Genomic DNA, 15,013 nt, shown 5'->3' with positions numbered 1-15,013 from the left:
ATTTGGAAATCTCTAAATTACAAATGGCTTGTTTGCTCTCTGCTCTCTTTCTCTCCCTCTCCTTTTTTTTTTTTTAAATTGCATGCTAGCTGTTTAAATAGGAAAGGAATACGCAGTTAGCATATATGTAGGATTAAAATACATTAAATTATCATCATTTCTTAGTATTTGCTAAGATTCCCATGTCTTAGATCCCCATGTCTAGTAGAAAGTAATCAAACTCGGCTGATTTGCCTACTCCCACTGAAAACTCATTCTCTCCCTTGATAAATCCTAGGCTTTCAAGAAAGATGGCTAGGACCAGCCTCTCTCTCTTCTATGACTCTCTGAACTTTCTTAATATTCAGACTCATCTATGGACAACTTCTTTTCACAATCAAGTCACCTAAGAAATCCCAGGAATCTTTCATCATGAAGAATTATGAGAAATATATGTGAAATCATAATAAGCTTGTTATAACATACAAAAATCATAATAGACTTGTAGACTTGGTATGATGTCTAGTTTTCCTCCCGTGAGCCATAAGTCTGTCTACAGTCTAGCCTGAATTAATAGATATCCCACTATGAGGTCCCCTGTCTTCAGTGACTTGATTATTGGCTCCTGAGAGAAAACTGGCCAGAATTCTAGCTCCAGAAATCTCAGATGGCCTTCTAACCTTGTCTGGCTCTTAGTCCTCTAAACTATTGAATCCCATAAACTACTTCACTCTGAGTTAGTTCCACTCTGTGCTCAAGTCTGATGCCTGCTGCAGTGCAGTTTCCTTGGGTCTTGTTGTTTCCAGGTCCCTAGATGAGGAATTCTCATCCTAATCAACCTCCAAATATACATTCTTATTGACTGCAAATTTTTCTGGGTTCTTTTTCATAAACTTGCTCATGAAAATATTAATACAATTCTGACTCTAACTGTCAAATTCTCTCTCCATGCTCCACTCCTAGAAATGAAACGCTTTCACATCCTTGCCTATGATGTGCTGTTTCCAGTGCCAAGCAAGGACTATGAACACTCACAGGGTTTGTTGCTGCTGTTGATTGTTCCCCTTAGGATTTGTGCATCTGGCTGGAGGAGAAGGACCCTGCTCAGGGAGAGTAGAAGTGCATTCTGGAGAAGACTGGACCCCAGTGTCTGATGGAAACTTCACACTTCCCACTGCGCAGGTCATCTGTGCAGAGCTGGGATGCGGCAAGGCTGTGTCTGTCCTGGGACACGTGCCCTTCAGAGAGTCAGATGGCTGGGTCTGGGCTGAAGAGTTCAGGTGTGAGGGGGAGGAGCCTAAGCTCTGGTCCTGCCCCAGAGTGCCCTGTCCAGGGGGCACTTGTCACCACAGTGGAGCTGCTCAGGTTGTCTGTTCAGGTGAGATGCAGGTCAGGACTTAACCTCCCTGCACACTGTGTTCAACTTTTTGTTTTTCCTCCCTCTTCTCTGTTCAGGTTTTTTTAAAAATGAGATTTTGCTGACATCCTGTCTTCTTCTACCAGTGTATGCAGAAGTCCAGCTCATGACAAACGGCTCCTCTCAGTGTGAGGGGCAGGTGGAGGTGAACATTTCTGGACGATGGAGAGCACTCTGTGCCTCCCACTGGAGTCTGGCCAATGCCAATGTTGTCTGTCGTCAACTCAGCTGTGGAGTCGCCATCTCCACCCCTAGAGGACCACGCTTTGTAGAAGGAGGAGATCAGATCTCAACAGTCCGATTTCACTGCTCGGGGGCTGAGTCCTTCTTATGGACGTGCCCTGTGACTGCCCTGGGTGGTCTTGATTGTTCCCATGGCAACACGGCCTCTGTGATCTGCTCAGGTAAGAGAGGGGGGAAAGGCTACTGGTACTCGTGGAGTGAAATGTTCCCAAGAGCAGAAAGTGAAGGAAACATGGCTTAAAAAATCAGATATTTCATGGTGAAATATGCTTCTTCTCATTATTCATTCATTTTTCAGGTCAGGGCAAGAAATGTGAAAGGGAATAATATATTTTTAAGCGGCATTATTGTTTACAAATAATCATAGAAAATAATGTACAAACAATAAGTATAGACCTCAGTCATGATCCCCAACCCAGATAAGCCAAGAGAACACTCCCAGCACTACAGAGTCACTGTTGCCTCCCAGTAACTATGTCCTGTGTCCTCTCCAGTGAAAACAGTTTAACTTCTACTATCATAGAATATTCACTGGAAGGACTGATGCTGAAACTGAAGTTCCAGTAGTTTGGTCTTCTGATGTGGACCAAGTCTCTGAATCTGGGAAAGATTGAGGGCAGAAGGAGAACAGGGTGTCAGAGGATGAGATGGCTAGATGGCATTACTGATGCAATGAACATGAACTTGGGCAAACTCCAGGAGATGGTGAGGGACAGGGAGGCCTGGCATGCTGCAGTCCATGGGGTCGCAAAGGTTGGACATGACTGGGCAGTTGGACAACAACAATAACAACAACCATAGGATATTTTATTGATTTTTGAACTTTATATAAAATCATGCAGTATGTTTCTTGTGTGTCTCACTTCCTTGATTCAACATTATGTTTGGGATTCACTCATGATGTTGTTTATAGCAGCTGACTATTCATTTTTATTACTGTAGAGTAGTTCTTTGAATGATCACATGACAATATACTAACCCATTTGACTGATGGTAGAGAGTTGAATTGTTTTCTGTCCTTGACTATTAAAAATATGATGCCACAATTTACCAGGACAATGGCTTTGGGTGAAAATCTATGCTATTTATTTAATCCTTGGTCTTTTATTTTCATTTTCTGAATGGTACCGTGTCCTTAGATGAGCAGAGTTCTTAATCTTAAGGAAATATAACTTACTAATTTTTCCCGGTATACTTAGTACTTCTTATATCCTTTTGAAAAGAACTTTGTTTACTCCAAGACCATAAAAACATTCTTCAATAGTATCTTATAGAAATTTACTTTGCTCTTGCATATAATTGTATATTCCTTCTGAGATTGATATCTATGTAAGATAAGGGTCAAGTTTCATATTGACATCTAATTGACTCAGAATCATTTTCTGAAAAGATTTTTGTCTCCACTGTGTGCTACCTTTGCCATAAGGAGAAGGGCATATGTGTCTAAGGCTTTTTTAGACTCTCTGTTCTATTCCATTGTATCATTTGTCTATCCTTGCACAAATACTATATTTTCTTAATTATTGTAATTTTAATTTACAAGAGTTCAGTTCGGTTCAGTTCAGTTGCTCAGTCATGTCCGACTCTTTGCAACCCCATGAACTGCAGCACACCAGGCCTCCCTGTCCATCACCAACTCCTGGAGTTCACTCAAACTCATGTCCATCGAGTCAGTGATGCCATCCAGCCATCTCATCCTCTGTCATCCCCTTCTCTTCCTGCCCCCAATCCCTCTCAGCATCAAAGTTTTTTCCAATGAGTCAACTCTTCACATGAGGTGGCCAAAGTACTGGAGTTTCAGCTTTAGCATCATTCCTTCCAAAGAACACCCAGGACTGATCTCCTTTAGAATGGACTGGTTGGATCTCCTTGCAGTCCAAGGGACTCTCAAGAGTCTTCTCCAACACCAAAGTTCAAAAGCATCAATCTTTGGCGCTCAACTTTCTTCACAGTCCAACTCTCACATCCATACATGACCACAGGAAAAACCATAGCCTTGACTAGATGGACCTTCGTTGGCAAAGTAATGTCTCTGCTTTTGAATATGCTATCTAGGTTGGTCATAACTTTCCTTCCAAGGAGTAAGTGTCTTTTAATTTCATGGCTGCAATCACCATTTGCAGTGATTTTGGAGCCCCCCCCCCAATAAGGTCTGACACTGTTTCTACTGTTTCTCCATCTATTTGCCATGAAGGGATGGGATCAGATGGCATGATCTTAGTTTTCTGAATGTTGAGCTTTAAGCCAACTTTTTCACTCTCCTCTTTCACTTTCATGAAGAGGCTTTTTAGTTCTTCTTCACTTTCTGCCATAAGGGTGGTGTCATCTGCTTATCTGAGGTTATTGATATTTCTCCCGGCAATCTTGATTCCAGCTTGTGCTTCTTCCAGCCCAGCGTTTCTCTTGACGTACTCTGCATTTCCTTCTCCAGGGGATCTTCCCGACCCAGGGATTGAACCCGGGTCTCCCGCATTCCAGTCAGATGCTTTAACCTCTGAGCCACCAGGGAAGCCCATATAAGAGTTACCTTATATTAACTAACTACGTTGCTTTTCTTGCCATCTGTGTTGGTCATTCTTGGCCTTTTACATTTTGAAAAAATTTTTGAAATTAGTTTGTTATTTTTCACCAAAAGAAACTTCCTAAATGTATTTTGATTGAGATTATATTTAATCTACCAGAAATTTGAGGATGATTGACTTTGACAATTTTGAGTCTCCCAATTCATTGACATGAGATATCCCTCCATTCACTTAGGTCTATCAGAGGTTTTGACATATTTTACTAGATTTTCTTCTAGGTATTTCACATTTTTAAAATTATTTGTATTTCTTTTAGTAAAAGTATCCTAGGAATGAATTCTTTCAGACTTATTTTCACCTTTTAATTTTTTTTATTTTGACCTAATTTAAGACCTGAAAGTTGCAAAAATAATATAAAAATTCCAAGATGACTTTTACCTGGATCTCCCAATATTAGTATTTTGCTGTAATCTTCCTCTCTTTCTCTCTCTCTCTGTCCCCCTCCTGCTCCAATCTTTCTGAATTAGGTTGCAATCATGATGTCCTTTTATCCCTAAGATAATTCAAGAAATTTCCTTATTAACGAAAGTGCAGTTAAGTCCTCGGCTGACTTCAACCCCAGATGACATCTAAATGAAAGATCCCAAGACACAACTGCCAAGTTGAGTCTTTCTCAAATAACTGGCCCAGGAAGACTTAAGAAAATGAAGAGTGTGGGTATATATATATATATATATATATATATATATATATTGCTTCAGAGGCTGTTTTTTATAATTTGTTATACAGCAGTGTAATCAGGACACTTAGTATGTGGCCAGCACTTCTAAATAGAGGTCTATTTGTCCTATGACTTTCCACTTTATTGATTCTCCATTACGCTGAGCTAATATGCTGATATTCTCATTCTTTAGTTCTCATTTTCAACTAGTAAGTTTTTCAGCTCTAGAGTTTGTATTTGTTGTTGTTGTTATCATTTTTTTTTTCATCAGGGTGCATATTTTGTCAGTTAATTCCATGGGCACCTTAATCGAGGCTCTTTAAATTCTCTGTCAAGTAACTCTAGTAGCTGAGTGTCCTGGGGAATTGTTTCTAATGTCTACATTTCCCCTTGGTTTCTCATGAGATCTATTTTCAATAAATATTTTTTAAAATGCAGACCCTGTAGATGACAAATTGTAGAAATACTTCAGAAAGTGTTTTATTTTGCTTCTTCTATTTAGGGGTAGATTTGGGGACAGACAGATTTGGGGCTTCTCTGGGGGCTCTGCCTGCAATGTGGGAGGCCTGGGTTTGATCCCTGGGTCAGGAAGATCCCCTGGAGAAGGAAATGGCACCGCACTCCAGTACTCTTGCTTAGAGAATCCCATGGACGGAGGAGACTGGTAGGCTGCAGTCCATGGGGTCGCAAAGAGTAGGACATGACTGAGCGACTTCACTTTCACTTTAGGAACATAACTTATTTAACTCATTCTTAGTGCTTAAGACAAAAATTGTGGCACTGTCAGAAACAGAACTCTTCATAGCGAAGGTGAACACTACAGTTATGAAAATTTTACAGCTGTGTTAACCTGGGATTCCCTAAAGGCTCAGTGGTAAAGAATCTGCTGGCCAATACAGGAAATACAGGAGATGACATTTCGATTCCTGGTTGGGGAAGATCCCCTGGAGGAGGAAATGTCAATCCATCCCAGTATTCTTGCCTCGAGAATCCCATGGACAGAGGAGCCTGGTGTACTACACTCCATAAAGTCAAATAGAGTTGGAAACTACTGAGCAACTAAAGTGCAAAAACTGCTATGTCACATTTTTCTTCTCAGACACCACTGCTTGTCATTATTTAGTTTAATTATTTTCCTGTTTTTCAATCACCAACACCCTGATCATTGCTGTTTCTTCAGGAAACCAAACCCAGGCGCTGCCCCAGTGCAATGACTCCCTGTCAGAACCAGCAGGCTCTGCAGCCTCAGAGGAGAGCGCCCCCTACTGCTCAGGTGAGGGTCCCACGGGACAGAAGACCCTTTACAACCCCGTCACCGCCCCATTGTCCCATTTCTCTCTCCTCAGACAGCAGGCAGCTCCGCCTGGTGGACGGGGGCGGTCCCTGCGCCGGGAGAGTGGAGATCCTTGACCAGGGCTCCTGGGGCACCATCTGTGACGACGGCTGGGACCTGGAAGATGCCCGCGTGGTGTGCAGGCAGCTGGGCTGTGGAGAAGCCCTCAACGCCACGAGGTCTGCTCAGTTTGGGGTGGGATCAGGGCCCATCTGGCTGGACGACCTGAACTGCACAGGAAATGAGTCCCAGGTGTGGAGGTGCCCTTCCCGGGGCTGGGGGCGGCACGACTGCAGACACAAGGAGGACGTGGGGGTCATCTGCTCAGGTCTGTACTACACTCTGTCCGCATTCTGGGGCAGGGGTGGGGCCCTGGAGGACGGGGGTCTGAGCCCTGAGGTAGAGATGTTGAAAGGACCAGAGTAGGAGGCTTCCTCCCATGGAGCCTGTCTTTCCAGCAGATGTGAAGACGACGTGCTTTCACTTCCTCCTGCATCAGCTGAGATTCTGGTCCTTTCTTCTCACCAGTGTTTCCTGACAGAGCCATTTCTTACAGTTAATACTTGAAAGCAGGGCTCATTTTGCAGTTACTAGTGGTAGTAACATCTTGAAATCCTGGGCTTCCCAAGTTGCCCTAGTGGTAAATAACCTGCCTGCCAAAGCAGGACATGTAAGAGATGTGGGTCCAGTCCCTGGGTTGGGAAGATCCCCTGGAGGAGGGCATGACAACCCAGTCCAGTATTCTTGCCTGAGAATCCCATGGACAGAGGAGCCTGGCATAGTGAAAGCTCAGATTTTTCCTTTACAGTTCTGTTTGCTAGGAGTCTGAAGAGAGTCTCCGTGGGCCAACATCCCAGTGTCCACAGGGCTGTGTTCTTCCTGGAATCTCTGGGAGGACTCCTTTCCCAGCTTTTTGTGGTTTCTGTGTGGCCTCATTTCTTGGCTCAGAGCCCTCTTTATTCTTCTTCAGACAACAGTGCCTCTTCCAACCATTCTCCCTCTCTCACATTTCCCTTTGACTGGAGCTGGGAAAGATGATGCATTTCTCAATGTAGTGAGCTTAAAGATGTGTTAGGCGGGGCTCACATAGTTAATCCTCAATATTTGAGCTTTATCTCTCCATCCCAAGGTCCTTATTAATCACATCTGTAAAGTCCCTTTCGAAATGTAACTGTCACAGGTTCTGGGATTAGGCTGTGGACATCTCTGGGGGTCCGTTATTCTGTTGACCACCTTGCTGTCCACATCACATTCTGTTCTTTTAGAAGTTTTGTCAGGAAGCAGGAATCAGCTCCTGTCACTGCAGGTGCCCAAGTTGGCCTTGCTCTCTGTTCATATCTACATTGTTGTGGTAGAAATAGGTATACAGACATTAATGGACAAAGTCAGGTGAAAGGGAGGTAGAAGTCAGTCTTGTCACCCAGTGGGCATCTCCTCCACTGAGTCAGGGATGTATGGTCACAACTTCTAGGGGAGAGGAAAACCCAGAGCACTGAGTGGGGTGCTCACTGTGTCCCATCTCCTCCCTTTCAATCTTAGAGTTCCTGGCCCTCAGGATGGTCAGCGAGGATCAGGAGTGCACTGGGTGGCTGGAAGTTTTCTACAACGGGACCTGGGGCAGTGTCTGCCGCAGCCCCATGGAAGACATCACCATGTCCATGATCTGCAGACAGCTTGGCTGTGGGGACAGTGGAAGACTCAACTCTTCTGTTGGTCTCAGGGAAGGTTCTAGACCCCACTGGGTAGATGGAATCCAGTGTCGGAAAACTGACACCTCTCTCTGGCAGTGTCCTTCTGACCCTTGGAATTACAACTCATGCTCTCCCAAGGAGGAAGCCTACATCTCGTGTGCAGGTGACTTACTGTCTGTTTCTATGTCACTCCCAACCATGTAGGATGTCATTAGGATGATTTAATATTTTCAGATCTAATTGATGGGTTTTGATTGAATCTACAAAATGTAGGTGTATGTTTGTGTTTGTCTCTGTGTCTGTTTGTTTGCTGTTGTTATGGTAAACTACTAATTAGATAAAGTAATTTCAACTGCTGATAAGATGCAGTGACCCTCTCAGTCAAGTAGATGGTGAAGCTTCTGTGGTCTCTTGTCATTTGACTGTGACCCAAAACCTTAGATACTCATGTTTGGGGACAAGACCTCCCCCAGCTGTCCCTGAACTATAGCTTCCCATTATTGCTTCTGCAGGGAGAAGACCCAAGAGCTGTCCAGCTGCTGCCCCTTGCACAGGTACATCAGCCCCGCCCCCTCCCCTGTGGCTCCCAGGGGCTCCTTCCTCCCACCAAGGGAGTCACAGGAGGGGCTGCTGCCTTTTCAGACAGGGAGAAGCTCCGGCTCAGGGGAGGAGACAGCGAGTGCTCAGGGCGGGTGGAGGTCTGGCACAGCGGCTCCTGGGGCACCGTGTGCGATGACTCCTGGAGCCTGGCAGAGGCTGAGGTGGTGTGTCAGCAGCTGGGCTGTGGCCAGGCCCTGGAAGCCGTGCGGGCCGCGACATTCGGCCCTGGAAATGGGAGCATCTGGCTGGACGAGGTGCGGTGCGGGGGCCGGGAGTCCTCCCTGTGGGACTGTGCTGCAGAGCCCTGGGGCCAGAGCGACTGCAAGCACGAGGAGGATGCTGGTGTGAGGTGCTCTGGTGAGCGAGGGGATCGGGGTCCACCCTGGGTGAGCTGGGGCAGCGCGGGGGCAGTGGGTTGGGTCGGGCATGGTGGGGAGTTTATGTTCAGACATCCTGGGTGCTGGGGCTCTGATCTAGGGCAGGGGAGCTGGGAGGACTGGACACTGATGTTGTGGAGACTGATGGGGTGATTTCAGGCTCAGGAGGGGAAAATGGGCTGCCCTGCATTCTGGCCAATCACCCTGCTCCAATCTACTCTTTTTCTTTCTAGGTGCAAGGACAACATTGTCCTTAAATACAGCAGGTACTGTGGTCCATCCGTGGGTAGGGGAGAATACTCAAATACTGGGGGCCTGTTCTGCGGGCTCTCTGACAGCTCAGGAGAGGAAAGAGCCTGAGGAGCCCTGGCTGGTGGGGGAAAATCAGGGCATTATGTTTGGGAAATCCCCTGCCTTGGTTCCTGAGGTCAGAAGGTTCTCATGCCCGAGGTCCAAGTGAGTCTGGTTCCCATGGAGCAGATTCTAAGGATCTCCCACCTGCTCCTGAGTGTTGCTGCTTATTAGCGAGGTGCAGGTCACAGGACTGTTTAACACTGTCTCCTGAAGCCCAAGGAGAAGAGATGAGCTGGGTCCTCAGAGGCTGTCCTGGCAGGCATCTCCCTGACAATCCCCAGCTCTGCCTCAGCTGGAGTGGAGTTGACTCATTTCAGGATGAGACCTGGAGGACCCCAGTCACTGTCAGTGCACTTGTGTCTGAGGCTGGGACGCCATTGTCCGGAGCTCCCTGGAAATGCTGGCACAGGGGGTTTCTCTGTGCCTCTATGTGACCTTCTCCACACCCACTTGCCTTGTTCTCCTAGGGACCAGAACAACCTCAAATCCCCTCCCTGGCATTTTCTCCCTGCCTGGGGTCCTCTGCCTCATCCTGGGGGCCCTTCTCTTCCTGGTCCTCATCATCCTGGTAACTCAGCTGCTCAGATGGAGAGCAAAGCACAGAGGTGGGCTGCAGGGGGAACTGGGGACCAGGGAAGGTGTGTGAAGGCTGGAGATGGGGCAGGTGTGAGGAGGGGAACCTGGCCCAGGTCTCTGTTCTTAGTTACAGAACTCCATGTGCTCCATGCTAAACTCTAAAGTCTGAGTATACAGAAGTTCTTAGGACTGGGGTGTGAACTCTCATAAGTCATGGCCACTCCTATGAGATCAGACAGGTTCGGGGCTGAGCTGTGGATTCAGGTCAGATAAGGGGAGAAGGTGCTGACATGGTGCACGGGGTGGGAGGTTAAGCCAAGGCCCTGGCAGCCCCCACGTGAGCACTGGGGAGATGAAGGTGGGCTGGCTGGATCAGGGTGTCTGGGGTGGCTTCTCTGACCTTCTAGGAGAACTCTCAGCCTTATCCAGCTATGAAGATGCTCTTGCTGAAGCCGTGTACGAGGAGCTCGATTACCTTGTGACTCAGAAGGAGGGTCTTCTGGGCAGCCCAGGTGGGTGTCTCTGTCTGCCCTCCTGGTACCTAGGGTTGTTACCACCCACTGGCTGTGCAGGTCTTCGCAGCATCTTCAGACCCTACGCATGCCCCAGGCTCACAGAGGCGGCTCCTCCAACGTGGTAGGATGGCCTCTCATAGCCCCAAGAGCTCCCAACCTACCCTGCAGGAGTCAGGCCTGTCTCTTCTTAGCCTTAACACAGGTCCTGTGGGTGTGGGAAGGTCATTCTGTGTGTTGTGTGATGTTTTTCTCCACTTTAGGCTTCCTGTCAGATGGTGAGGACAATGACTCCAGGTCTGCACCAGGTAATAGAGATGGACCTGCCTCAGCTGGGCTTTGGGGTTTCCCTCACAGAGACAAGATGCAAGGGGAACAGTCTTCCTTTGACGGACCAGAGGCATCCCTTGGACAGAAGGGGTCCATCCTTCCCCTTCTCTGGCTGTTCTGTGATGTCTCACATTGGGGCTGGGCTCTCTGTGTCCAGAATCACAACAGGCACAAAATGTTTTTAAAAATTACATCTGGAAAGCACAATTTGTCAAAATACTTTAGTAATGCTCAATGGTATAAGAGTTCCTTTGAGAAAGATGTGTAGAATCATGTTTTGGCTTCTGGATACTTCAAACTGAAACATGGTCTTAGAGAAAAAAATCTTTTGAAACAAGATTTGTTCCCAGGGGTGGGGGAAGCCTGGTGGGCTGCTGTCTATGGGGTCACACAGAGTTGGACACGACTGAAGCGACTTAGCAGCAGCAGCAGCAGACTCTATTTAGCAGCTCAGAAACTTTGAATGAGAAGGGATCTTAGGTATTTCCCAGACCCACCCACTTACTGTGGTTTCATCTGACCCCTGCTCTGCCCTCAGAGGCCCCAGATCAGAGGACTGATGCCCCTGGTGAGGATTATGATGATGCTGAAGAGGTACCAGTGCCTGGGGCTCCTCCTGCCTCTCAGGGGAGCAAGGAGGAAGTGCTCCCAGAGAAGGAATATGGGATGAGGTCCTCTCAGACACGTGAGTGGTGTTAGCTGATCTCCTGCAATCTTTTCTTTCTGTCCTGGAAAGGGTTTATTTGAGCTCCTCAATGCCCAGCCTCTCTAGAGTTTCAAATTTGGGTAATCATATGCATTTGATGACTCAGAGGGTAAAGAATCTGCCTGCAGTGCAGGAGACCTGGGTTTGATCACTGGATGAGAAGATCTCCTGGAGAAGGGAGTGGCCACCCACTCCAGTATTCTTGCCTGGAGAGTCCCATGGACAGAGGAGCCTGGTGGGCTGTAGTCCATAGGGTCACAAAGAGTTGGACACTACTTAGTGTCACTTCACTTCTCAACCATATGCTGTCTTTAATGCTGTCACACTCCTTGGCTGTGAGGACTCACTCTACTTTTGGCAATTATGTATCTATACTGCAACATCAATTTTCACTTTATATGTAGTATGCTTGCATGAGAATTTACAGATTAGGGCATTTCCTGACAATCCAGTGGTTAGGACTCTGCGCTTTCACTGCTAGGAACTGACTTCAATCGCTGGTCAAGCAACGAAGAGCTCACAAGCATTGTTCAGTGGCCAAAAGAAAAAGAAAACTTAGAGATTAATTGGGCATATATACAAAATCCAAAAATAGAACAAATATTTGATAACACCTCTGTGCTGTCTTATACATGAAAGATAGCTAGAGATTTTTAAAAATGTACTGCAGTATTGAATTTGTGAGGCATTCTGATAATTTAAGGTGAGCTCTGTTTATTTGTCAGCACTAACATGTACAAATCTATGATACACGGTCAGTCAGTTCAGTCCCTCAATCGTGTGCGACTCTTTGTGAACCCATGGACTGCACCATGCCAGGCCTCCCCATCCATCACCAACTCCCAGAGTTTACTCACATGCATGTCCATTGAGTCAGTGATGCCATCCAGCCATCTCCTCCTCTGTCGTCCCCTTCTCCTGCCTTCAATCTTTCTCAGCATCAGGGTCTTTCCCAATGAGTCAGCTGTTCGCATGAGGTGGCCGAAGTACTGGAGTTCAGCTTCAGCATCAGTCCTTCCAATGAATATTCAGGACTGATTTCCTTCAGGATGGACTGGCTGGATCTCCTTGCAATCCAAGGGACTCTCAAGGGTCTTCTCCAACACACCACAGTTCAAAAGCATAAATGATACACAGTGGCCTTAACATAAAGACGATTAGGTGGGTCATGGACTCAGAGTTTGAGTCCACAGGCAGCTAAAGTCAACTGTGTGGATCACAATAAACTGTGGAAAATTCTGCAAGAGATGGGAATACCAGACCACCTGACCTGCCTCTTGAGAAACCTATATGCAGGGCAGGAAGCCACAGTTAGAACCGGACATGGAACAATAGACTGGTTCCAAATAGGAAAAGGAGGATGTCAAGGCTGTATATTGCCACCTGCTTGTTTAACTTATATGCAGAGTACATCATGAGAAATGCTGGGCTGGAAGAACCACAAGACGGAATCAAGATTGCCAGGAGAAATATCAATCACCTCAGACACGCAAATGACACCACCCTTATGGCAGAAAGTGAAGAGGCAATAAAAAGCCTCTTGATGAAAGTGAAAGAGGAGAGTGAAAAAGTTGGCTTAAAGCTCAACATTCAGAAAACGAAGATCATGGCATCTGGTCCCATCACTTCATGGCCAATAGATGGGGAAACAGTGAAAACAGCATCAGATTTTATTTTGGGGGGCTCCAAAACCACTGAAGATGGTGATTGCAGCCATGAAATTAAAAGACGCTTACTCCTTGGAAGGAAAGTTATGACCAACCTAGACAGCATATTGTAAAGTGGAGACATTGCTTTTCCAACAAAGGTCTGTCTAGTGAAGGCTATGGTTTATCCAGTAGTCATGTATGGATGTGAGAGTTGGACTATGAAGAAAGCTGAGCACTGAAGAATTGATGCTTTGAACTGTGGTGTTGGAGAAGACTCTTGAGAGTCCCTTGGACTGCAAGGAGATCCAACTAGCCCATTCTAAAGGAGATCAGTCCTGGGTGCTCATTGGAAGGACTGATGCTAAAGTTGAAACCCCAATGCTTTGGCCACTTCATGCGAAGAGTTGACTTATTGGAAAAAGTTATGATGCTGGGACGGATTGGGAGCAGGAGGAGAAGGGGACGACAGAGGATGAGATGACTGGATGGCATCACTGACTCGATGAACATGAGTTTCGGTGAACTCCGGGAGTTGGTGATGGACAGGGAGGCCTGGCGTGCTGCAATTCATGGGGTCGCAAAGAGTCGGACACGACTGAGCGACTGAACTGAACTGAAAGTCTAATTACTCCAGACGGTCCAGTAGCTGAGAGAAGATACTCATTCTCTGGAAAAAAAACATTTTTCCATCTGAGGGCCCATGTGGTCCCTGGGGAGGGGCCTCTGTGGCTGCACCTGTTATAGTATTTGTGGACATTTGGGAACAGGAGTCAAGTCAACTAAGAGCAGAGCTGGTTTGTGATTGAGGAACTCAGGTTTTCCTTTCTCCACTCTCTCATTGTGATTTCACATCTGTCTGTTGTGAGAGGAGAGCATTTAAATTCATTGTTATGATTCTTACCATTCCTGGGCATCTCCTTGCTGATTGTGTGGCCTGGAAGCAGGTCTTCACAGAGCTCCTGTGTGAGCACAGGTTTCCTGTGATGCAGGGTTTCCACATGCACTGAGGCCCCAGAGACCACACGGACCAGATCCGAGAGGACAACCTGGGTCCATCGTCACTGTAACTGATGCGGAATAGCCTGAGCCTCCTGCCCACACCTGGCTCCCAGGGATGCTTTGTCATCACCACACGCTTAACTTGCTTCCACCACATTTTCTTGTCCCCTTGTCTCAGTTCTAATCATACTTCTCTTTCCTCTTTCAGGCTCTTCTCTAAATGTTTCTAGAGAAGAAGCTAATACTGGGGAAGGAGAAGAGAGCCCCTGGCTGCTCCAGGGGGACAAAGGGGACCCTGAGTATGATGATGTTGAACTCAGTGTCCAGGGAACATCCACAGTGACTTTCTGGTGATGTTGTATTAAATATGAGATGAAGCCTCAGATATTCTAATTGCCTGTATTTCAATGCAGTAATGCTGACCTCTAATTGTGTTACATGAAAATTGCTCAAAATGAAATATTCTGAATAAAGTAACTTTTTTGCTTTGTTGGTAATTTAGCAAGTTCCATATCAGATGCTTTTAGATGATTGATCCTCAAACACCATTTTCCTCAAAGGAAATACATGATGAGTGAGTGCACTGCCCTGTTTTCTCACCTCCTTCAAAGGCTAATGAGGTCATGACTTTGCCCAGGATCACAAATGCTCCAGGTCACTCTTAGAAAAAGAGCCTAAACTTGGTTCACATTCATACCCTCCTTCTTAGCAAGATTAACTTCTCAACTAAAAACTATAGTCAGAATCTGAAAGTAGTTTTATTTTATTTGGTGGGAATGTTTAGGACTCCAGGCCCTGGAGACAGCATCTCAGTAACTCTGAGTAAACTACTCTAAAAGGGCAGGAGGGCAAGTCAGGCTACACATGAGTTTGCAACAGAAGAAGCAGTCAGGCTGAACATCAAAGATCGGGTATCAAGCTAAGGAATTTAGCATTCTATGTGTGGGAAGATGCAAGCCTCTGGACTCACTGGATTCATTCCTTCCATATGCAGCTCAGCTATC

General features: G+C 46.4%; 1 protein-coding gene across 1 annotated transcript in view; it reads left to right on the top strand.

Annotated features, from left to right (window-relative positions):
• The window catches only part of LOC138437857 (antigen WC1.1-like), a 63,348-nt gene extending 48,845 nt beyond the window's left edge, over positions 1-14,503 (top strand). The window contains exons 11-23 of the mRNA XM_069585828.1: positions 1,049-1,357; positions 1,483-1,800; positions 6,063-6,155; positions 6,229-6,543; positions 7,755-8,069; positions 8,419-8,460; positions 8,549-8,863; positions 9,117-9,149; positions 9,705-9,842; positions 10,233-10,325; positions 10,589-10,633; positions 11,194-11,340; positions 14,218-14,503. Coding sequence (XP_069441929.1) covers positions 1,049-1,357; positions 1,483-1,800; positions 6,063-6,155; positions 6,229-6,543; positions 7,755-8,069; positions 8,419-8,460; positions 8,549-8,863; positions 9,117-9,149; positions 9,705-9,842; positions 10,233-10,325; positions 10,589-10,633; positions 11,194-11,340; positions 14,218-14,363 — 2,309 coding nt within the window. The 3' untranslated portion in view covers positions 14,364-14,503. The remainder of the gene's footprint in view (positions 1-1,048; positions 1,358-1,482; positions 1,801-6,062; positions 6,156-6,228; positions 6,544-7,754; positions 8,070-8,418; positions 8,461-8,548; positions 8,864-9,116; positions 9,150-9,704; positions 9,843-10,232; positions 10,326-10,588; positions 10,634-11,193; positions 11,341-14,217) is intronic.
• Positions 14,504-15,013: the final 510 nt, after the last annotated feature.

Source organism: Ovis canadensis, chromosome 3, assembly GCF_042477335.2.
Source record: "Ovis canadensis isolate MfBH-ARS-UI-01 breed Bighorn chromosome 3, ARS-UI_OviCan_v2, whole genome shotgun sequence".
NCBI lineage: Eukaryota > Metazoa > Chordata > Mammalia > Artiodactyla > Bovidae > Ovis > Ovis canadensis.
The sequence above is the reverse complement of the archived record's forward strand: the minus strand, read 5'-3'. Positions and strand labels throughout refer to the sequence as shown.